General features: G+C 50.0%; 1 protein-coding gene across 1 annotated transcript in view; it reads left to right on the forward strand.

Annotated features, from left to right (window-relative positions):
• Plxna2 (plexin A2) overlaps positions 1-22,115 on the forward strand; it is a 207,068-nt gene extending 184,953 nt beyond the window's left edge. The window contains exons 21-32 of the mRNA XM_076832484.1: positions 1,183-1,325; positions 1,961-2,229; positions 4,093-4,159; positions 4,366-4,512; positions 5,167-5,326; positions 5,706-5,809; positions 9,572-9,671; positions 10,579-10,769; positions 11,982-12,151; positions 14,530-14,742; positions 15,368-15,518; positions 17,069-22,115. Of these exons, the coding sequence (XP_076688599.1) occupies positions 1,183-1,325; positions 1,961-2,229; positions 4,093-4,159; positions 4,366-4,512; positions 5,167-5,326; positions 5,706-5,809; positions 9,572-9,671; positions 10,579-10,769; positions 11,982-12,151; positions 14,530-14,742; positions 15,368-15,518; positions 17,069-17,164 (1,811 nt within the window). The 3' untranslated portion in view covers positions 17,165-22,115. The remainder of the gene's footprint in view (positions 1-1,182; positions 1,326-1,960; positions 2,230-4,092; positions 4,160-4,365; positions 4,513-5,166; positions 5,327-5,705; positions 5,810-9,571; positions 9,672-10,578; positions 10,770-11,981; positions 12,152-14,529; positions 14,743-15,367; positions 15,519-17,068) is intronic.
• Positions 22,116-22,386: the final 271 nt, after the last annotated feature.

The following is a 22,386-nucleotide window of genomic DNA, read 5'->3' on the forward strand; positions in this document are numbered from 1 at the left end:
GCCCTGTCACCTCCCCCTGGGTTGGTTCCTACCAGTACTGCAGGCTGAGCTTGGAAGGCCACGCTTGCTGGCACCCCTGGCCAGGAATCTGTGTGGGAATGGGGATTGTGATGGCTCCCGACTCCCACGCAGCGCCCGTCATAGGGTGACTAGTATACCTGGCATCCTCCTGAGCTGAGGACCTGGCAGGCTCTCTGGGTAAACATCTCAATTAGAAATCAAAACATTTCTCCCTTTGTTGCAAACATCATTCTCAGAAACAAGCCCTCTGCTGATGGAAGGGAGGGGCTGGCTGGGAGAAGAGCAGCAGAGGCTCTCCTGGCGCCAGGCCCACAGAGCTCAGGCACCAAGGAGACAGGCCCAGGGTGAGACCTCGGAAGCCCTGTGCTGCCCAGGCTTGCCTGTTGGCCCAGCATCTGATGACCAGGTCTCCCCAAGGTTTTTGCATCTTGATTCATCCTCTTGCTTAAGAAAGGGCAGCAATTTGCCTGTTTGGGTCTTTGCCAGAGCCCCCGCCACTTCTTTACCTGCTGCTAGCTCCTCCAGGAGGGTCTCTACTGAATGGCCCAGTTTGGGGTATTCTTCCTTTTTCTTTGTTTTAACCACATTTTCAGTATGTAGGAAGAAAATCAAAATTATAGACAAGCACAGGAGACAATACAAATTGTCCATCTTAATACCTAAGAAAAGCAGTGTGTCTGTCAGCTTTCCGTCACTGTAACAAATACATGAGATAATCAGCTTATAAAGATAAAAGGTTTTTTTGGCTCACAGTTTTAGAGATTTTTTGTCCATGGTCATTTGGCCCTGCTGCTTTAGGCCTGTGATGAGGCAGCAGGTCACGGCAGGAGTACGAAGTAGAGCTGAATTACTCACTTCACAGCCAGGAAGTAAAAGAGAAGAAGAAGAAGAGGCTGGGGCCCTGCTCTTTCCTCAAGGGCCTTTTCTCAATGACCCAGGATCTCCCACCCGTCCCCAATTCAAAGGCTCCTCTACTTCCCAATAGTGCCCACCTGGGGACCAAGACTTTAACCCATGCGCCTTTGGGAGACATCTAATATCCAGACTAGAGCAGGCAACCTGGGAATTTCTTCTCCCACCCAGATGCTCCCTTCCCACCCTCCCAATCTCTGCACCTCACTCCTTCTTTACAAAGCCAACCTGTTTCACTCACTCTCACAGCTTTTGCTGAGCTCCAGACGGACATCAATGAGCTCACCAGCGACCTGGACCGCTCAGGAATCCCCTACCTGGACTATCGTACCTATGCCATGAGGGTCCTGTTCCCGGGCATTGAGGACCACCCTGTCCTGCGGGAGCTGGAGGTAATGCCCATCTCCCGGCAGGGATGCAGTACAGGGTTTCTCCCAGGAAGTCCAGATGGGACTCAGCAGCATAGAGTAAGGTGACCGGTGAGGCGGGGCCAAAAGTCGATCCCAGCATGACAGCAGCGGGGCTGTCAGGAATGATCATGGGCAAAGGGGGCACCCGGGCATTTGGGGACAGTGACAGCACAAGGAACATTGTTTGTGAGCTTTTAATTAATGACTGAATTAATGAACTGAGATCCTGACTCATTCTAGAATGGATTTAAGGTGGCTTAAAGAAAGACTTGGGACTCTGAGAGATTTGTTGGCTCACTTGTTGGTTTGTTTTCCTGAAGTTAATAAATCAGGACGGAGGAGATTAAGGGAAGACTAGTCAACGGAAGAAGTCTGAAGGGTGATGTCCTGTGGCATCCTGGGAAATCACACGGTCCCCTGGGCGGGCGGCTCGCGGAGCCCAAGCTCCCTGCCCCCTGTGGAAGGCCAAGGCAGGTGCAGCCTTCAGAGGCGCCTCAGGGTGGGGGTACTTACAGGCCTCATGAGAGGGTCCCATCACCAGCAGGCCCTGCTGAGAGCCTGGGGTAGGAGGCCAGGAGCCTGTCCTCTGAGCTGTCGCCCCTCCACACCTGCCCCAGGTGCCCGGGAACGGACAGCAGCACGTGGAGAAAGCCCTGAAGCTCTTCGCCCAGCTCATCAACAACAAGGTGTTCCTGTTGACCTTTATCCGCACCCTGGAGCTGCAGCGCAGCTTCTCCATGCGGGACCGGGGCAACGTGGCTTCCCTCATCATGACTGGCCTGCAGGGTCGCCTGGAGTATGCCACTGACGTCCTCAAGCAGCTGCTGTCTGACCTCATTGACAAGAACTTGGAGAACAAGAACCACCCCAAGCTGCTTCTCCGGAGGTCTGACCTGTGGCAGGATGTGGGAGGGTGGCCCGTATCTGTACAGGGACATGGCACCCTATTCGATGAGCCCCTGTGGAGCCCAGAGATTCCATTCCCCAAAAAATGGTACCTGGGCAAAGCAGCCTGTCTCCTGACATCTATCTGACCTTCTGGCCATCCCAGGGGACTGCAGGGTCTGAAGTCACCCAAGTATGACGGAAGAGCCCGTGCCTAGGCTAGGAGTTCAGCTGGAACCCAACCCTGCTATCTGCTAGCTCTGTGATCTTGGGTCAATGGCGTAACCTCTCTGTTGTTTAGTTTCTTCACAGACACAACGAGGTAGCCACTAGCCATATAAAATAAAATATAACTTCAATTCCTCTATCATGCTGGCCATGTTCCAAGTGCTCAGTGACCCACCATCTATGTCCAGTGGCCACCATATTGGACAGCATAGATAGAAACCATTTCCATCATCGCAGACCTTTGTGAAGGACAGCGCTGATTTAGAGAGTCCGTGTGTGGCTTCCATGTCCAGCTCTCTGGATTGGGGTCATCAGCATCCACCACAAGCCCCAGGTGCCACTTTCCTGGCAGGCGAGAGGGTTGGAGACCCTGCCACCCCTGCCTCCCAAGGCCACGGGGAACCACACATGGCTCTGGAGCTCCTTTGGGCTTCAGGAGTTGGAACACCCCCTCTCCACTCAGCGCCCCTCCTCCCTAGCCTTCTGCTCAGGAGGTCTCAGGCTTCCAGGCCCCACGTGGGGTGAGGAGGGAAGAAGGATGGCTTTGTTTTATGAGTACTGAGCCCCCATCCTGCCAATCTGAGCATTAGAAACTCTCATTAAGAACTGTTGTATTTAAATTAGAGCTAATCTCAGGCACAATGCCGAGAGCGGGTGCTGGGTGGGCCCGGGGAGAAAGCTACAATTTTTTCTGCCATTGTCACTCTCTCCCAGCCCCAGATTGCTGAGCAGCCCTGGCAAATGCCTGGGATTTACTGCAGCCAGAGGGTATAATTTGCACCACGTGCAGGGAGTTAAAATACCCTTCCGGCATCCCCATTTCCAAGGGTCTGTCATGGCTGCTTTGTTTCTTCCCAAGTGCCCAGATCTGCAAGCCTGGGAATGGGGGAGGGGAGAGAGAAGCCATTCCATTCGCAGAAACAGATCTCCTGTTGGCTACACTCTTAAGCACTGCCTCTACCTGCAGGGCTGGGATCTGAGAGCCCTAAAGACGGCAGTAATGATAGCTAATATTTACATACATAATATTGCTGGGGCGCCAGGCGTTATTCTTAGCACTTTAAATGGATTAACTCATTCGATGCTAGCAACAACTGTGTCAGATAGGTGTCATGACTGTCTGCACTTAGAGATGGGGAGCTTAACCCAGAGAGGTTAAATTACTTGCCCAAGGTCCCTCAACCAGTCTGAGAACCCAAGGCAGCCTGCCTCTGAGCATTTGGAGGGGCAGGTACCAGGGATGCAAAGCAGCAGAGAGACTTGCAAGACACCCCCCAGGAAGAGGAAAACTCTTCATCGCCCAGAGACCAGAAGGGAGTGTAGTATAACCTTGTGGGATGGTGACCTGTTTCTGCATTCCCCGTGTTGGGTGCAGCCAAAGCAGTTTATGGTGCCACCAACCAGCAGGGATGAAAGGTCCTGGCCCTCCATTTTCATAGGAAATTGAGACCCAGAAAGAAGCCATCCCTGGCTCAAGTCACACTCCTAGTTACATACTAGGAGAGGTGGGCTGGGACCCAGGGATCCTCCTGACTCCTAGCCCTGTATTCTCTCCTGTCCACACAACAAGCCCAGATCCCACCACCAAGACCCCTCCATAAAGGACTGACCCTCATCCTCCTTCTGCCTCCCCCAGGACCGAGTCTGTGGCTGAGAAGATGCTGACCAATTGGTTTGCCTTCCTCCTGCATAAGTTCCTCAAGGTGAGGGGAGTGAGATGGGTCCAGAGCTGGGAGCACAAGCCTGGCTTCCAGGGTTGCATGGGGGTCCCCGCCCTGAGAAACAGGGACTCCTGGTCCTGGATGCTCCCAAGCAAAGCAGGCCAAGGAGGTCTTTCCCACTGCCTCCGCTCCAGAGGCAGAAAAGAGGGGCCCAAGCCCATCCTCCCATGCCTCGCTTGTGTCCCTAGGAGTGCGCGGGGGAACCGCTCTTCATGCTGTACTGCGCCATCAAACAGCAGATGGAGAAGGGCCCCATCGATGCCATCACAGGCGAGGCCCGCTACTCCCTGAGCGAGGACAAGCTCATTCGGCAGCAGATCGAATACAAGACCCTGGTGAGGAGGCCACCCGCTCAGGGGACAGCACATACACCTCCTGCTCTCATCCATACTCTACCTTCTGACCCCAGAGGCAGTCTGTGGGGATCAGCACAGAGGTGGAGGGACCAGTCTGGGGCAAGCCCAAGGGGTATGTGAAACGTAGCAAGGTCAAGACTCTCCTGGGCTCCCCTCTTCCCATCTCATTTGGTGAGCCTTAAGAGAGCTCTACGCCTCCACTTACCCTAGATAATATCGGGGGAAGGAAAAAGGTCACTCCACCCTAGGAATGGGGTAATTACCATCATCACTGATGCACTGATTCCTAGTGGAGAAACTTTGCGAAGTGTGAGACCGGCCCCCCGATGCACCCGGAACCATCTTTGAACCCCTCGGGTGCCTCAATCCAGGATCGTAGACTCCCCTCAGCCACTGGTGAGCTAAAGAGTAGAGTCCTGTTTCTTTGGGAAAGAAGGAGTGGACATAGTGACTCAGGCTGCCATGTGGCAGAGGGCAGGCAGGTAAGAGAAACTGAGGCAAAGAACAAAGCCTTATTTCTCCTACAAGGAGAAGAGGGCAAACCTTGGAAAAAGAAGATTCTGAGTCCTCGACCCCTCTGCCTCAAACTGTCCTCACGGGCTGATCTGCTCACCCTAGATCCCCACCTTGTAGATCCTGAACTGTGTCAACCCCGACAATGAGAACAGTCCTGAGATCCCAGTGAAGGTGCTGAACTGCGACACCATCACACAAGTCAAGGAGAAGATCCTCGACGCCGTGTATAAGAATGTGCCCTACTCCCAGCGGCCCAGGGCCGTGGACATGGACTTGGGTAGGAAGCCTGGCCTTGGAGGGTGAGGGTGAGGGGAGACCTGTGGCCTCCTGGAGGACATTCAGGTCATGAGAGGGGTGGGAAGATAAGAAGCTCTGCCCTGACCTTCCACTCCCCTCCCGGGAGGGACTGGGTCCTGGCCAGGTGAGGGCCACAGGCATTGCTCCCCCCTCCTGGCACTGCCTGCTCAGGCAGACCTGTCCGTCTCTGCAGAAGCCCACACATCCTCCCCTGCTCCCCTGACTCCATGGAATTCTGAATGTCTCTGAGCTCTATCAGGGACCCCAGCTGGAGAGAGCCAGGGTTGGCACAGACCAAGTGGCCCTGGCTCTTGGCCCTACCCCCTCACACTGCCACATGTATCACCTTCTCTACCCAGAGTGGCGCCAAGGCCGGATCGCCCGAGTCGTGCTGCAGGATGAGGACATCACTACCAAGATTGAGGGCGACTGGAAGCGGCTCAACACCCTGATGCACTACCAGGTAGAGTGGGTGTTCCTTTCCACAGGAGCTCTGCCCTCAAGACCTTTAGCATCCCAGAATGTCCCTTTCCCTCTCAACTTTGCTATATTAGCTCAGAAGCCTAAAAGGGATTTTCTTCTCTTCCTTTTCTTCCTCTCCGCTGATGCTGGGGCAGAGATTCTCATTAGATTGGGGAACGTTTTTAAAAAAAAAAAAAAAAACTTGTAAAAAACATGAGTCCTGAGATTCCACCTTCAAAACAGCTGTAACAGGTCAGGAGCAAGGTGTAGGCATTTCTATTATCTCTACATATTCAGAAAGCCCTGCATATTACAAAGTCCTTCACCTGGACAACTATCTTAAGATGCCTGGCACTTTCTCTCTTTGGCCTCTTACTCTTGCAGCCGATGCTCTGGCTTGCAGTTTAGCTGGAAATTGGATGGGCTTGCCTTTAGGTCTTACGTTCTGCCACTTACTAACTGGTGTCCTTAGAAAAGTTACTTAAGCTCTCTTCTCTCCTGTAAAAGGTGGCTTCTAGCAATCCCTGCCCCATACAGACATGTGGACTAGTTAAATGTCGAAGGTGCAATGTTGATATACTGGCAGACACACAGAATGAATAGTCCAAAAAAATCCAGCCGAGAACACAGGATCCAGGAACACTCACTCCCACCTCCCCTTCCCTCCCACGGGAAGTGCTCACAGCTGTGGGGGGGGTCTCTGTAAGATTAAGCACAGGTAGACAGATTGAGATTCAGGAAAAATACTAAAATAGAAACTGGAAATGAGAGACACCAAGGGAAATTAAACCAACCAGAGGAAGTGCCTCAGGCTGCAAGACCCATGGGATTGTCTGATTAATAATATCCTCCTATGTCCCTGTCTCACAAAGGGAGACGTGCAGAAAGGCTGGCAGTCTGGGCTTGCGAACGCTGAGCTGCCAATGACCAGGATGCTGGGAGGCCCTGGAGCTGGCCTCGAGGTTACAGAGGAGGCTGGGGCCACTGGGGATAACCCAACTGCTCTTTTCTGGGCTCCATCCCCCTCTCTGACCAGCCTCCCCTAAGTGGCACCCTGCCTGGACCCCAGCCCCACATGGAGTGAGGATAGTTGTAGAAGGGAAGAACTAAGGTTTGGGGAGCTGTATTTAAACCCCACCTCCCCACTCATTGGGCATGATTTTAATCTCTCCCAACCTTGGGATTGTCATCTGCAAAATGAAGATTATAACCCTGACTGGTGAAGGTATGAAGTGGCTGGAAGGCTTAAAAACAACAGGTGAGGTCCCCAAGGTTGCAGCTGTGATCACTCCCCATTAATTCTACACATGTATGCACACACACCACTACCCCATGTGGTTAGTGCATCCTGTAGAATGATTGTAATGAACCAGTTAGTGATGAATAAGAAAGTGCAAAAGAGAATAGCACTATGCACCCAAATTCTACATCTAAAGGGCAGGAGTAGGGTTTGTCTGCCTCTGTGTCTGATGCCCTAATGCTGGGCTGCCCATCCTATGGCTTCCAACCTGAAGAAAGGAATATCCTGTTCTAATGGTGCTCATCATACAAAGCACTTCCAATTCCCTGATGTCATTTATCATTCATGTATTCATTCGTTCCTCAAATATTTACTGAGCTTTGCTGAGTGTGAGGTACTTCCCACATGCTAGCTCTGAGTGACAGGGACAGCAAAGACTCTTCTTCCCTTTGGAATAGGATGGTAATGACCAGGATGATGATGACGATGATGCTCATAATGGCAACACTAATGCCAATGCTTGCTGAGCGCTCACTGGGCACCAAGCACCGTGTTTAGCCTTTATGTGGTTTAATTCCTTTGCTAATTCCCACAATAGTGATTGTTAGACCCGAGGGTTGTCCACATTGACAAAAGAGATCACTGAGGTCCAGAAGGTTAATTCATCCAGCTGGGAAATGGCAGAGCCTCAGTCAGACCCAGCGAGATACGTTGAACACAGACTTGCGCTGCCTGTGGCTTCAGAGAGAGAGAAAAACCAAGGACAACAGAGATTTAGTGACTAGATCCGGAATTGAGCTGAACCATGGTGATGTGAGTCACCTTGTGGATCTTCCTTTTAGATGACAGCAAACCACAAATAATCTAATCTGTTCGCCCCACGAGTATAATGCCCCTGCCTTGACTGAGCTTCCAGAGTATCATTTCTGGGCTGTTGGTGGCAAGAAGAATTTCTGAAAGGCAGAGGTAGAGAGTCTCCCTCAGTCCTAGACCGGATACTAATGATGGCAACTGCTGGCAAGTCTAGAGCGCTTCCCCCAGCTTGGAAGTCATAGCGTGCGGACCTTCGGGGCATCAGACTAGCACTGAGAAGGGCTCAGTACCCTGGAACTCTATGCCCGCAAGTCAAGCATTGCCCTCTCGTTACCCTCCCTGGAGTCAAAGGTCCTTGGAGCCCCTACAGAAGAAAATCTGCATAATCTTAATTAACAAAGAGATGTTAAAAACTGCCTGGGCTCCTGCAGATTTATAGGGAGGGTAAAATTAAACACCATCACTAAAACCAGCTATCAGGGAATCTCGTTAGCACTAATGTTCATTTATAGTTTGACTTCCCAACATTTAATTCTTTTTTGGTGGGAGAGAGGGACTGACAATTTAAGACCCAGAAAGATGGTTTTATGGCTGGTGCAGCTATAAATCAAACTTATAAAGTTCATAAAAATTGTTAAAATAAAAAATGGTTTAATAGGAATGTTTTATGGCCCATAACATTATTATAGCTGTTTTATTCCCTCTGCGTTAGGGGTTTAATTGGATCGCCACAATTCTGGGGATTCTCCGTTTTTATTGGATGGAGGGTAATCTTAAATCAAAATGGCCCCAAATGTCTTCAATATGGCGCCTCATTTATCAGCCCTTTCCCTACAGGCTGGGCACTGAGCCTGGCATCCTTACAGAGGATGGGGCAAGACACTATCTTTCTGACTCCCCAAGGGCAGCTACCTTTGTGCTAAAACTGTTCAAGGTGGCCCAGGCATAATGGGAACCAGGCCAGAATGAAATCAGAGCCTAAAGGGAAAATGGGCTTCAGACCAGTGTGACTAGAAATAAAATCCCAAATTAGGATATATAAAGAGGATATGTGCTCTGGAGCCTGACACATCTGGCTACAAATATTGGCTTTACCTTGTATTAGTAATGTGACCCTGACGCCACCCTTCCATCTCTTCATCTGTAAAATGGGAATAATTATCTGGTACTCCCAAAGATGATGGGAGGCCACAGGGGACCTCTGTCCAGCAGAAATAGAGAACAAGCCTAGAGACGCAAGTCACATGTTTAATTTAAAATGTTTATTAGCCACGTTAACGAACAAAAGTAAATAGATGAAATTAACAATGTATTTGTTTAACCCAGTCAGTCTAAAATCATTGTTGTTTCAATGTGTGAGAAATATAAAAATCACTGAGATAGTTTATATTCTTTTATCCATACTCAATCATTGACTCTCGTGTGTTTTGTACATTTTTAGCACATTTCAACTCAGACAGTTAGAATGTGTCTCAGTTGGGACTAACTACATTTCAGGTGCTTGATAGCCACATATTACAAGAAGCTGCCCTATTGAGCCAAGCTGTTCTGGTTCAATAAAAACTCAGAAACAGGACTAGTTATTTATAGTATTCCTGAACTTCTTCCTCTCTACCCACTCCTATCCCATAACCCTCTGGAATAACCTGGCTATTCACCTACCCAAGACACCTATATTCACACACACTGTACCTTTTGTACCATTCTCAGGTATCAGACAGGTCGGTGGTAGCTCTGGTCCCCAAACAGACCTCCTCCTACAACATCCCTGCCTCTGCCAGCATCTCCAGGACGTCCATCAGCAGATACGGTGAGCACCACGAAGGCAGTTTGGGCAGCTCAGAATGGAGGCTTCTGCCACCCTCCAGGGACCCCTAACCACCCCTCCTCACAGCAGGAAGTTCCTGCTGCTGCCTGGCCTCCTTCAGAGTCACTCACTCACTTGTCCCTAGTCCAGTAATTCTTGGTGCTTCATCTCCAAACAGGGGGAGCAGGTGGCACCATCTGTCCTTCCTTTGATATCCCAGCCCTGGTGAGCGACTCAGAGTGGCCCAGTATAGGGAGGCACCTGGTGGGAGATTCGTACATCCCAGTTTAGGTGAGCCAGTTCCAGTTGATGCCTATTGTCCTGGCTGAATGATGAACAGCATCCTGTTTTATTCTGGAAAGTTGTCCCGACTTGGACAATAAATTGACCATCATTGTCTTTCCACTGCTGAGGAACGTTGGGCCTCTGAATGTTCTCGGAAAGACACCACAGGACAAAACCCAGCAGCTCCAAATGGGGTCAGGAAATGTCACATTGCAGGGCCCAAGAATAAAGGGACCCGTTGATTCCCAAAAGGATCATTACAGCTTGCAACTCTTTAGTATCCATAGTTTTACTAAAGTACCTGCCAGAGTAGCCTGTTGACATTTTACCTGTTGACTATTCATTGCTGGAAGTATCAGAGGAGGGGGCTTTCCAATCCCCAAGGGTCTCTCTAGTCCATGGAATTTCTAAACCTCTTTCTAAAAAAGACATCAGGCTCCTCTGTCCTCATGACAACTAAGGACCCCTAAAATAATCCACCAAATATGAGGTCCCAACGGTCTCCTCCCAATTGAAACAAGTTTGTTCTGAGTGGGTGCAGCAGCAGATGGGCAGGATTTGGGGAGGATGCTGCAAGCAGGGCTCTGCCTCGGTCACTCAGCCCTTCACCGCTCCTTCTCCTCAGACTCCTCCTTCAGGTACACAGGCAGTCCCGACAGCCTGCGGTCCAGAGCCCCCATGATCACCCCAGACCTGGAGAGCGGGGTCAAGGTGTGGCATCTGGTGAAGAACCATGACCACGGTGACCAGAAGGAGGGTGACCGGGGCAGCAAGATGGTGTCTGAGATCTACCTGACTCGGCTACTGGCCACCAAGGTAACTTCTGCTTTACTCAGGCCAGGGAGGGCTTCTCAGAGAGGCATGTCCTGGCCCTCCACACACAGGAAGGAGATCATAGCATGTGTTCTTTAAGGGGACCCATTCAGATGACCCCTGGTCTAGGACCCTGGGGAGGGCTTCCAGAGAATCAGGCCACTGCTATCCTCTGCCCTTTGGCAAAAACAGGAATGGTACCATTGCCTTCTGCCCACTCTCAAGACTCCGTTGCCCTTCAGAGGAGCAACTCTCTCCCTTAGGAAGACACTTAGGGTTTCTTGTCTGTCGTAGCTGAACAGATGTGCCAGCCTCCATCATCACTGCCTTTCCACTCCACAATGGGAGAGAAAGCACGAAGCCAGGTCCAGTAATCCAAGGGAAAGCCCCCTCCCCGACCCCATTCCATCTGTCCCCACATATTGATGAAAGTTATTGTCTTTAGCCTTCCTAGCTGAGAACAAGATAAGCCTTTAAGGATGGCGATCACATGGCCTGCATTTTCCAGGGCAAGTTAGATTTAAATTCTCTGCCCTTAAAACAATGCTTCTGAGATCCTCATATAGTGGCATCGAACTTAAAGCTCCCAGACTTGCTCTCAGAATGTCCATTTTGCTATGCATAATAGGCTCAGCATACCAATAAGAGACCAGCAAAGAGACACTAGGAAATGTTAGAGGTTTCACTGATCCTCAGGGACAAGACAGCCTAGTCTTGTCCCTGCCCTGGAGACCCTTCGATGCCTTTCGGTCCTCGCTGTACCTAGGTGTTCTGAAATCTAAACCTTCACTCCTCAGCTCATGCTTCAGACCTCATCTGTCCCAGATCACTGATATTTTAAGGCTCTTCATATTTCCTATCAGACCCTCCAGGGTCCTGCCCAGTTCTCCAACTTGTTCCTCGGATACCTTCTACAGATGGGGCTGCAGCCCATGCCCTCCCATTCACCCTTCCTGGACACAGATGCAGCATCAATGTGGCATGCTACTTCGGTTTGGAGGAGACATTCTTCCCAGAGATCCCCAGCCCATTCAGTTCCTCCTGCCTCCAGGACACCCCAGCTAGTACCCATCTGCACCTTTGCCACATTGCACAGCCTCACATTACAGACAAATTTTCAAGGCAGAATGGTTCCAGGCACCATCTGGTATGCCTGTCTGCTTCCTGCCACTGCCTCCCCCTTCACCTCACACTGTCCCTCCACTCCTCCCTTAGGGTACCCTCCAGAAGTTCGTGGACGACTTGTTTGAGACCTTGTTCAGCACTGTGCACCGGGGCAGCGCACTCCCCCTGGCCATCAAATACATGTTTGATTTCCTGGATGAGCAGGCAGACAGACACAGCATCCACGACACAGATGTGCGACACACCTGGAAGAGCAACTGGTAACCCCTAGGGGAGCTCAGTGGGAGGTGCAGCCTGGAGAGGCAGAGAACAGCAGGAACCCTGGAGATGAGAGGGCAGCCTGTTCCCAAACTGGGCCTGGGTGATGGGAGGCTCCTAGAACATGCAACACACGCATGCTCTGCAGAGCCAGCATGGTCTCCAGGCTGCCTGCTCCAAGCAGGGCCTACCTGGCATGAGCTCTGCACATACACTGGAGCTCTGCCCTTTCAACCCAAGATCCTTCCCCAGGGAGAGCCCCCCTCCCCTCGTTCTTAGGAAAAGAGAGCTGGGGGAACCTAGGCAAAGAGCCACATTTAAAACCTGTAGCAGAACTTCAGAGCCAGGCTTCTGAGAGGGCACTTCCTGAGATGGGAGCCCGGGTGAAGTTTGGTCAGTGCCAGGAAAGAACACACACCTGCTATCGACTTGAGCCCACAAACTAAGGATTCACTGGAAAACGATCTCTTAGGGACAAGTTACTACCCTGGCACCACAGCTTCAGGAAGCAGCAGGCAGCATGTACTGCAGACAAGACTGTCTTCCCTAGAGTCACCTCTACCCCAGACCAGCAGTGGGAGAAGCAGCTCCTCAGGCCCCTGGCATGAGACCTTCCCCTCCTAGGTTTTGAACCTGGACCACAAAACATGCTAAGGACTGACTTTTAGGTCAGACAGGGCCTGGCCAAGAGCCGGACTTAAAAGGCTCCTTCGGCAGAGCACAGGGAGGGGAGATCCAGGCATTTGGCTTGGGCAGGCGGCCCACACAGCTGTCTGGAGTCAACGATCTCCTCAGAGAACAGAGCCGGCACAGATGGGCCCAGGCTGTTATTTGGGAATCAAAAGTCCTAGCAACCAACAAAACACTTTGAAAAGAGCCAACCCCAAACCCATATATTCCTTCCTTGTCCAGGGCACTGAGTCCTCCTAAGTCTGCAGCTTTGATTGCCGTATGGCCATGGGGTGAGGAGCCCACAGTGCACTATGCCAGGATCGGCTTTCTGTCTGCATTCTCAGGGCAGAACCCCACTATCTCCTTGGCTTTGGAGGATTCCCAGCTCAATTCCAGGAATGGGTGATTTGGGGGAAATCAAGAGAAGGTTCTGGGTTATTCTCATCTTTGTGCCTCCTATAGACTGGCCAGGCCAAATAATAGAAATGCACTCTCCTAGTGTTGTGGTGGGGAAAGTCCAAATAGCAAATGTCCAAGGAGAGATGATCAGAAGCCCCCAGAGCTGCGGAGAGAAGGGGAAGGCGGAAGAGTTGCCCAGACTCGGCTGAGGCGGCTTCTCCTGGGTCACGGGAAAGTGAGCCATCCTGCTGCACATTGATGGAAGGGCTTGGGGTGGGGAACGCTGACCTTTCCCAAGACCTGGCACGATGAAGACATTTGGGGACATCTGGGTCTATGAGACTCAAGAGAAGATGAAGAAGGGGAAAAGTGAGGAAGCTAGGGACGTCACTCAGGCTAGAAGGACAGGCCTGGGGACAGGGCTCACTCCACACAGGCATCAAAAGAGTTAAGGCCGGAAGGCAGCTGGAAGAGAAGGCAGAGTTGAGAAAGAGGCAAAACAGCAGCTGTTCTGGATTTGAAGGAGGGTAAATGGGCTTATCCGCCTTATGGCCCCAGGAGCAGGGGAAGCTCATTCCTCTCTGCTTATAAATTCCTGAATCGCACAAGGAAGTCTCCTAACTACTGATGGGTTCCTCTTGGGGTGGGAAAAGCTCTGTGCTACAGTAAGCCATTCCCAGGGTGCCAACAATGGCCTCCTCTCCTCCCTCTGCCCCTGCCCAGACACAAGAAAGCCCTGGGGAGAGTCGTGAAAGAATGTCCCCCAGGGGAGCCCATTCCTCGGCCCAGCCAGGCAGGCCAGCCCTGGGAAGCAGCTCCAGCAGCCGGCCTGGGCGGGGAGGGCAGGTGGTGCCCTTTGTGCCCGCTCTCAGGCAGGGCCCGGGGCTGCCGGCTGCATCCTTGCGCACAATGGCCACCAGCACTGTGAGGGGACTCTAGGAGCCTGGTGGCTTTGTTTGAAGCCCTGAGAAAATCATGCTGTCCTGTGTACTCGGGCTTCCCTTGGGGCACGGAAGCCTTCAGAAAAGCCTGCCAAGAGGGAACCGGGTCCAGCCACGCCCACTCCTCAGTTGTCAGGGAACAGGGTCAGTGCCCTGTTAAGGTACAACGCCCCTCGCCTTTTCTCCCAGGGTCAGCAACAGCTTGGGCTGAATGAGCAGCCCCAGCGAGGTCCGTTTTTTCCTGATTTCATCCGCTTGCCTTTTGGATAGGCCATTTGACATTTGGGGGTGAGGGGAGGAATATTAGTGGATGGCGCCAAGGTCACGGCCAAAGTGCATTCTCAGGTCTTCTCTGCCTTTTCCTGCAGCCTCCCTCTGCGCTTCTGGGTGAATGTCATCAAGAACCCCCAGTTTGTATTTGACATCCACAAGGGCAGCATCACGGACGCCTGCCTCTCTGTGGTGGCCCAGACCTTCATGGACTCCTGCTCCACGTCAGAGCACCGGCTGGGCAAGGACTCCCCCTCCAACAAGCTGCTCTATGCCAAGGACATTCCCAGCTACAAGAGCTGGGTGGAGAGGTCAGTAGCTCCTCAGGATAGGCTGGCCCGGTCTCTCTGCTGCACTGCCTGCCCTGTGGCGTCAATGAGGACGCTCTACTTGCGATCCCTTTAGACTTCTTGCTCCCCTCCTTCTTCTAAACTTCCTACTGTGGGGAGAAAGGGTGGCTTCGCGCCCTTGGAGGTCTGATTGTTATCATCCTAATTACCATTCATGGAGTTCTTGCTAAGCACCCTGCATTGTGTGATAGGGATTTTGTAGGTATCATCTCATTCAAATGTTCAATAGACTTGGAAAGTAGCTGTTATTATCCCCATTATTATTATCTGTGGCACAGAGAAGTTGCCCAAGATGACCAGCGAGCAGAAAGCAGAGATGGGATTTGAACATGAGAAGTATGACCAGAGTCTTGGCTTTTCTGCTGGGCATTGAGGCTAAGAGTGCTCAGCTGGGCGGTGTCTCTTAGAGACTTTGGCCGTCGGCGTCAGCCTCAACTTGAGGCCAGAGGCAGAAGACACATTAGAGGAGACATGGGAAGACAGGAACAACTGGAGACACCTAATGCTATCAGGGGCCCCAGGACCAGGGTTGGTGGGGGCAAATTTTGCTGAGTCCCCATCAAGGACCTTGTCTTATCTATGGCAGATACTATGCAGACATTGCCAAGCTCCCCGCCATCAGCGACCAGGACATGAACGCCTACCTCGCGGAGCAGTCACGCCTGCACGCCGTGGAGTTCAACATGCTGAGCGCCCTCAATGAGATCTACTCTTATGTCAGCAAGTATAGTGAGGAGGTAAGACAGGGCCCTAGAAGGGACAGAAACCCACATGTAGGAAGCAAGGCCCTTAAGCAGGAAGCTTGACTCGGTCCTTAAATAACAATAGAGGGTAATTTACAAACTGAGCTCACGGAGTCAAAAAGCCCATAAGCTCAAAATCATTGTCATTCCTTTATAAGGCAGCCTAACCTCTGCTGATTCACTGAACACTTGCTTATATACACATCATTGTCTTTCAGTCATTGTTAGCACAATAAATAGCACTTTTAATAATTGAATTGTTTTCCAATTCAAAGTGTTGTATGGTGAATTTCATTCTTTCTTAAACAATGAATCAAAGTATTTTGCTCTTAGGCAGATCCTGTCAGTCACATTGCAGAAAGACAGGTGGACCTTAATATAAATAGAGGTTCAATAGGATGCTTAGGGAGATGAGAAGTCATGCAGTAACATTGAACCTGAAAGAAGCAGCAGCAGGAGTAGTAGTAGTAGTAGTAATAATAATAGTAATGATAATAATAATAATAATGATAATAATAATAATTAACACATAATGCTTCCTATCTGCCCTATATGCTGAATATTGTTTTAAACACTTTGCATATATGGACATACATATATTTATTCATGTACATCTATGTAAATGTATGCTTATATACATTCACCCACTGTGTGATGACATTTCAGTCATCAACCAATCACATGTATGATAGTGATCCCAAGAGATTTTAATGGAAGCCAAAAAAATCCCTCTATGGCCTCATAGCCATCCTAATGCCATGAAGCATTGCCCAGGTGTAATTTGCAGGGATGTCAGTATATAAACAACCCTACTGCACTGCCAGTTGTATAAAAATATAGTACATACAATTACTTGATAGTAAACAATTGTTACTGGTTTATGAGTTCACTATACTTACTATCATAATTTTAGAGTATATTTCTTCTACTTAAAAAGTTTACATGCAAAAAAAAAGAAAGAAAGAAAGAAAAAGTTTACATGCCATGGTGCACACCTGTAATCCCAGTGGCTTGGGAGGCAGAGGCAGGAGAATATCAAGTTTAAAGCCAGCCTCAGCAAAAGCAAGGCGCTAAAGCAACTCAGTGAGACCCTGTCTATAAATAAAATACGAAATAGGGCTGGAGATGTGGCTCAGTGGTTGAGTGCCCCTGAGTTCAATCCCCCATATCCCTCACTCCCCTCTCCAAAAGTTTACAGTGTAACAATGTACCATGTTACAGGAGCAGCAACATTATACAGCACATCTCTTGATGGCAACTTTTTCTCTTATGCTTGATCTGATCTCATGTTTGTATGCGTACACTCTAGATGTTTGCATGATGACAAAACGCAACAAACCACTCCACTTCTCAGAAAGTATCCTTGTCGCTGAGCAAAGCATGACTGTCTATGCATTCATTCCATTAATCATTTCAGTTGTTTAAGGTTCTGTTCATTAAGGCAGAATGGAAAGCTAGGTGGATGGGCGAAGGGTAGAGAACTCTAGGAAGTGGTGTGTTTTATGCTGAGTCTTGATATCATTCTCCTTTGTTCTGTCCCTCAGCTCATTGGGGCACTAGAGCAGGACGAGCAGGCCCGGCGGCAGCGGCTGGCTTACAAGGTGGAGCAGCTCATTAGTGCCATGTCCATTGAGAGCTGAGAGGAGGGACCGAATTCCTGGGAAGATGGACCCACACGCTGTCATGCTGGAGTCTCAGAAGGAAGGACAGTAAAGGGGATCAGGCCCAAGAGCTGGCAGCCCCTGAGATCCCACCCCGGGAAGAGGGGAGGGCCCCTCTCCTGACGCCAGCAGGTTTCCTCACAGCCAGTTCCTGCCAGGAAAGACCGAGGGCACCATTCATCCACAGCCAGAACAAGAGACAAGGACCAGCCAGGAGAAGGTGGCTCTTCAAGCTGGAGCGGGGACAGTCCTGCCTCCATAACTGCTGCTTTGCATGAAAACTCATTTGATGTATATTGGGGAAATAATGAGAACTTTATTTAATTTTTTTTAAGAAAAACGGAAAAAAAAAAAAAAAAAACAGAAATAAAACAAAACAAAAAGCTGCCCTGTTCATCCCGTCCAACTTTTGTTTAATTCTGATTTCTGCCTCTGTCTGTCCCCTCGTCTCTCTCCTTCTTCATGTAACTCCTCTTTCTGAATGTCAGGAAAACCCTGCAAAGAGATGCTGAGAGAAACTGAGCGGGAAAATGGTCTCCTTTCCTGTGATGAAAACACAAAAAATAAAAAATAAAAAGAGGAAGAGGAGAATGAATGAGCACAAGTTCAAACCAAACACTTCGCAAACGGAGAGGCCAATACAACCGGTAGTCCTCCCAAAGGCCAGAAGAGTGTGGGGATCGCAGAACTTTGCACACAACTGCAAAGCCATCCCGTGGCTGTGCCTGGCTGGCAGGAAGCTGAGCTTTACCTACCACACACCTGCGGATTCTCATCTCTTGAGAGGAGGGCGGTATCTGTATCGTACCAATGCTTTTTGCTACTGTTTTTGGTTTATTTAATCCTAACCCTCAACAAATAAGGATCTGGCCTTGGGTTCTTTTCCTTTTGGTTTTCCTAAAGTTAATATGGGAAGTGGGCAAGGTCGGCTTCTCCCAGACCAGACACCTGGCCTCCCTGAGGATGCTGAGCGGCTCTGCCCTACATCAGTCCCTGTCACAACCCGGGGACCCTGGGGAATGAATGGCTTGGAGGATGTGCAGAACAGGCCTCCAGATGGTACCCTTTGGGAATTGAATTGAGGACACAGGTGTTTGGCACTGGATTCCATTCCAATCATCTGGTGGTTTCTGGCAATTAAACAGAAAGCAAAAATCAAACACTGTTTACAGCAAGCAATACTTGAAGAGCATAGGTTTAAGAAGCTTCGGTATTTATTGTTACACTTTCTTTCATTCTCTCGTGCCTGGAGAGGGGAGACAACCCTTCAGTCATATGCGGACATATTCAGAAGCTCCTGGCCACCTGGGCTTACCACACCTGCTTCAATAGAAATGAGTGAAACATCCCCATGTTGCTGTCTTCTGCCTCTCATGGACATGTGTGTTGGAAGAACAAGCAGATGGTTTCTCCATGGGCTCCATTCCTATTCTGTCTCCTGTGGACACCTAAAACCATGGACAGCCAGATCTTCTGAGTGCAATTTTCCAACAGAGACTAAAGCTTCATGCTTAGGTCTAGAGTCACCCAAAAAAGCTAGTGGGAACTACCCAGAGGAAGACAGCTCTGTGGTAACAGGTCATTGGTGACTGGAGTAGCCATCAAGAAGCCCAGGCCTTCCACCTTGGCATAGATCCAACTTCTCTGCAGGCAACCTTGCAAGAGAAAGGCCCAGGGTGGAGAGGAAGAGGCAGGAGAGCAACACTCTCCCCTTCCCACCTTTTGCTCTTCAAGGGGTCAGGAATCCCAGATTGCAATGTTGGGAAACTGGACCAGCTGCCCCAAGAGAGATAGACCAGAGTCATTTCCTCTGTCATTAACTCTGGGCCCCAGCTTCTATGTGCCCTGCTATACCTCCAGGAAATTCCAGTTTCCAAAGGCTCTGCTGACCACATGTGATTCCCAGGAAAGGGCTGGGGGAAGAGAGCTCAGAGAGCTGGCTTCCATCCTGGGTGTGTGGCTTTGGATCGCTGTCTAAGCACACAGCGGACGTCGCCTGGTCTCTTCAGCTCCAGTTTCTTGCCTGAATGCAGCTGACAAATGGGAAGAGAAAAGCATTCAGCAAAACACTCAGGAAACTTGCTGTTTTCATTATAATTCACAACCAGCCATGCCAAGGCCACTTTCTTCTGATAATCTACTTCTGTTAAAATTTCTTGGGGCCCTATTAATAGCCTGAAAGAAATACTAATGACTGCCCTTCCACGCTAAGCCAAAGTGTTTGCTCTTCACAGCACCCAAAGCTTATCAGCTCAAAGCCCATAATTTATGGAAATGGAAGGAGAAGAGATATGGGCAAGAAGAATGTGAGCGGGAGACATTGTACGGCCCATGAAAAATTCCATCCCACCCTGATTTCACTGCTGAGCTCCGTTTGAATGGTTTCCTGATGGCATTACTATTCAAGCTAGCAACTAGGTCTTTGTTACCCCCAAGAAATAAAAGAAAGTCAGATTTCTCGTTGAACAGTATCTTACCCAACCCTCACTTCTGTGCATCTACCTGGTGTCTCCCAACAGCCACTCTGAGTGACAACTCACTGCACCAGGGATGCTTCCTTGAAGGTGTGTGGAGAGTGTGGAGAATTGGTGGGGGGGTACCTGGCTGGAGAGGGGTGAAGAAAGAAGCCAGGGCCAGCTGTGAGTAGCCTGGCCACAATTCTCAGGATTCCATGAGAGGGTTGGGGAACTTGAGCTTGCAAAGGAAATGGCAGAGAAATGTCCTTAAGGAGACAATTAAGAAAAAGGAAAACTCAGTTGGACACAGGCCAACCAGGAGGGCAAATTGTTGTGGAACTTTGACTCAGTTCTAGCTTCTCACCTAACACCTCCTCCACCAACTCCTTGCTTTAAACCACCAAGAACCTATGGAGTCCACACCCTTGAACTGGGGAGGAGAGGGAGTTGGGTGACCTCTCTTCTTGCTATTATCCAATTTTTGTCTCGTGAAAGAAGTTAAAGCCACAGCTCCTCCCTCTTAGAAGCCATCCATTTTGGGCGAAGACAGGAAGTCTCTCTCTTTAGTCTATCCAATTCTGCTTTGTTTCATTGATCTGCCCAAGACAATTCTCTGGAAAAGGAACAGGACTCCAGAAAGGTTTGGCTAGACAGAGGATGCCAATGGACAAGATGGGGACCAGATCCCTCTGGCTGGACCCTATTGCCACCTCCCACCCGCTGCATGGGTCAGGTGCTTCTGTGTTGGCTGTCCTACCTCTTTGCATAGCGCGTCTCTCAAAACTATTTCTGATCCGCCTCTCCTTACACAGATCAGTCATTTAAAGCATGAATGAACTGTGAACCTCACTGGAGGGAGGTAACCATTCCTGCATCCATTCATTTGAGGAATCTTGAGCAGCAACTATCTGCCAGGCACTGTTCTAGGTGATGGAAAGCAGCCATGAGCAAGACCAAGAAGGTCCTTCTAGCAAATGTATATTCTCCCGGTTGCCTGTTCCTGCCACCAAGAAGCAGGCACAGGTCTCCCCAACTAGCAGAGGGTGCCATTTGCATACAAAAGGGGATGCAGTGAGGGAAGAAAGCGACCCACCCAGCTGCCTTACCTTAGCCTGGGGACGTTCCCCCAGCACTGAGAGCTGCTCTCTTTTCTACTGCCACTGGCTCTTCTAGTGGCACCTCCCCTGCTGCTTGAGCTCCTGACCTTCCCTCAATTCCACCAAATGAGGACAAGAAATAGCAATCAAGGCCTCTGGACCTGCTGAGCACAAAGCAGAAGCAATGGGGGGGCAGGGGTGTGCAAAGACTATAAAATGACATGGACCAAACAAGCAAAGAATGTTGGCCAGCCCCTGGCTGAACAATCTTCAGGAGTATCCCAGTGGTCACACACCTGTCCCTATTACCTGCTGCCTGGAAACACTGAGCCCACACCTCCTGAGGCCCTTTGGTTTTTCCTAGCTTCACTGTGTCATGGAGGGACTCCCGGGACCTGGACACAAGGAAGAATTGAGATGCAGAGGGCTCTGTGGGTGAGAACATGTACAGTGGCCTCATGGTCCCAGGGCTGTGGGAGCCGATCCCAGGGGGGTCAGAGGACTTGGGAGGTGAAGTTCAAGGCCTTCGGATGCCCCATCTCAGGAATGTGCTTGGTGAGAGAGAACAGTGGCATTCTTTTCATAACTCCGCGGTCTCTTTTCCCCATCTCTATCCTTTCTCCTGGTTTCCCCAGAGTGAAGTTTCAGCATCTGGGGCTCAGAGATGGGTGCCCGGAAATGAAGGATGAAGTTTCACTCTTGGTACATTCAAACTAGCCCTAGGGAATGTCCTGAGAGGCCATCAAGATCTCTGCTTGTGAGACAGGGCCTCTGCCCAGTAAGCAAACTGGAGATTCCTTGGCCTTTATGGCCACCACATCTCGCTGCTCCCCACAGCAAAGCTCGCTCTCCCCATGGAGCCATGTCCTCTGAGCTGCCGTGCAGCCTGCTGCCCACTGCCCCAGCTGAAGGAAGGTGGGACGCTTCTTCCAAAGCTCAGTCAAGGTCCTCACTCTGACTTTGTTTGTCCCCATATTGGTATCACAGGTGGAGAGCATAATGGGGCAGGGTCCCCATCAAACCGAACAGATGTTCCTGAGCAGACAGGGAAAGAAGTGACAAGCCCTTTACACCGCAGGACTAGGGACCAGAACCCACCTGTCTTTCCACCCCCTGCTCCTCCAACTCAGACCCACTCCCCTTGACACACTGGAATCTGTATTATATCTATTTTTAAGAAAATACAATGATGGTTGTCTGGTTTTGTTGTTTTTACAGGTGTTGTGGAATAATAAGAAAATTAAGTATTTAAAATGTTCCAATAAAATGGAATTTTTTTGTTATTCTAATATATTATCGTGTACCTATTGTAAATATGAAACACTCCTATTTTGCAAGCCAAGGACACAATTTGTACTGTTGTTATATATAAATAAAGTTTACTGGATAAAAAAAAAAAAAAAACTTAGATCTTTAAATAAACATGGTTGTTTGGCAGCATATGGGCAGAATAACTTCATGGGCCTTAAATTGAAACAGAGTACTCACAGAAAGATGAACTAAGTTGTTTTCAGGGAGTTTTTGAATTCTTCCTGGAGCTAGAGCTTATTAATGTCCAGTCCTCAACACACACACACACACACACACACACACACACAGTACCATGGGTGAGCACTGCCCCCTAGTCCCAGGACCCCAGAATACAGCT

This window comes from Callospermophilus lateralis, chromosome 13 (genome assembly GCF_048772815.1).
Source record: "Callospermophilus lateralis isolate mCalLat2 chromosome 13, mCalLat2.hap1, whole genome shotgun sequence".
Classification (NCBI taxonomy): domain Eukaryota; kingdom Metazoa; phylum Chordata; class Mammalia; order Rodentia; family Sciuridae; genus Callospermophilus; species Callospermophilus lateralis.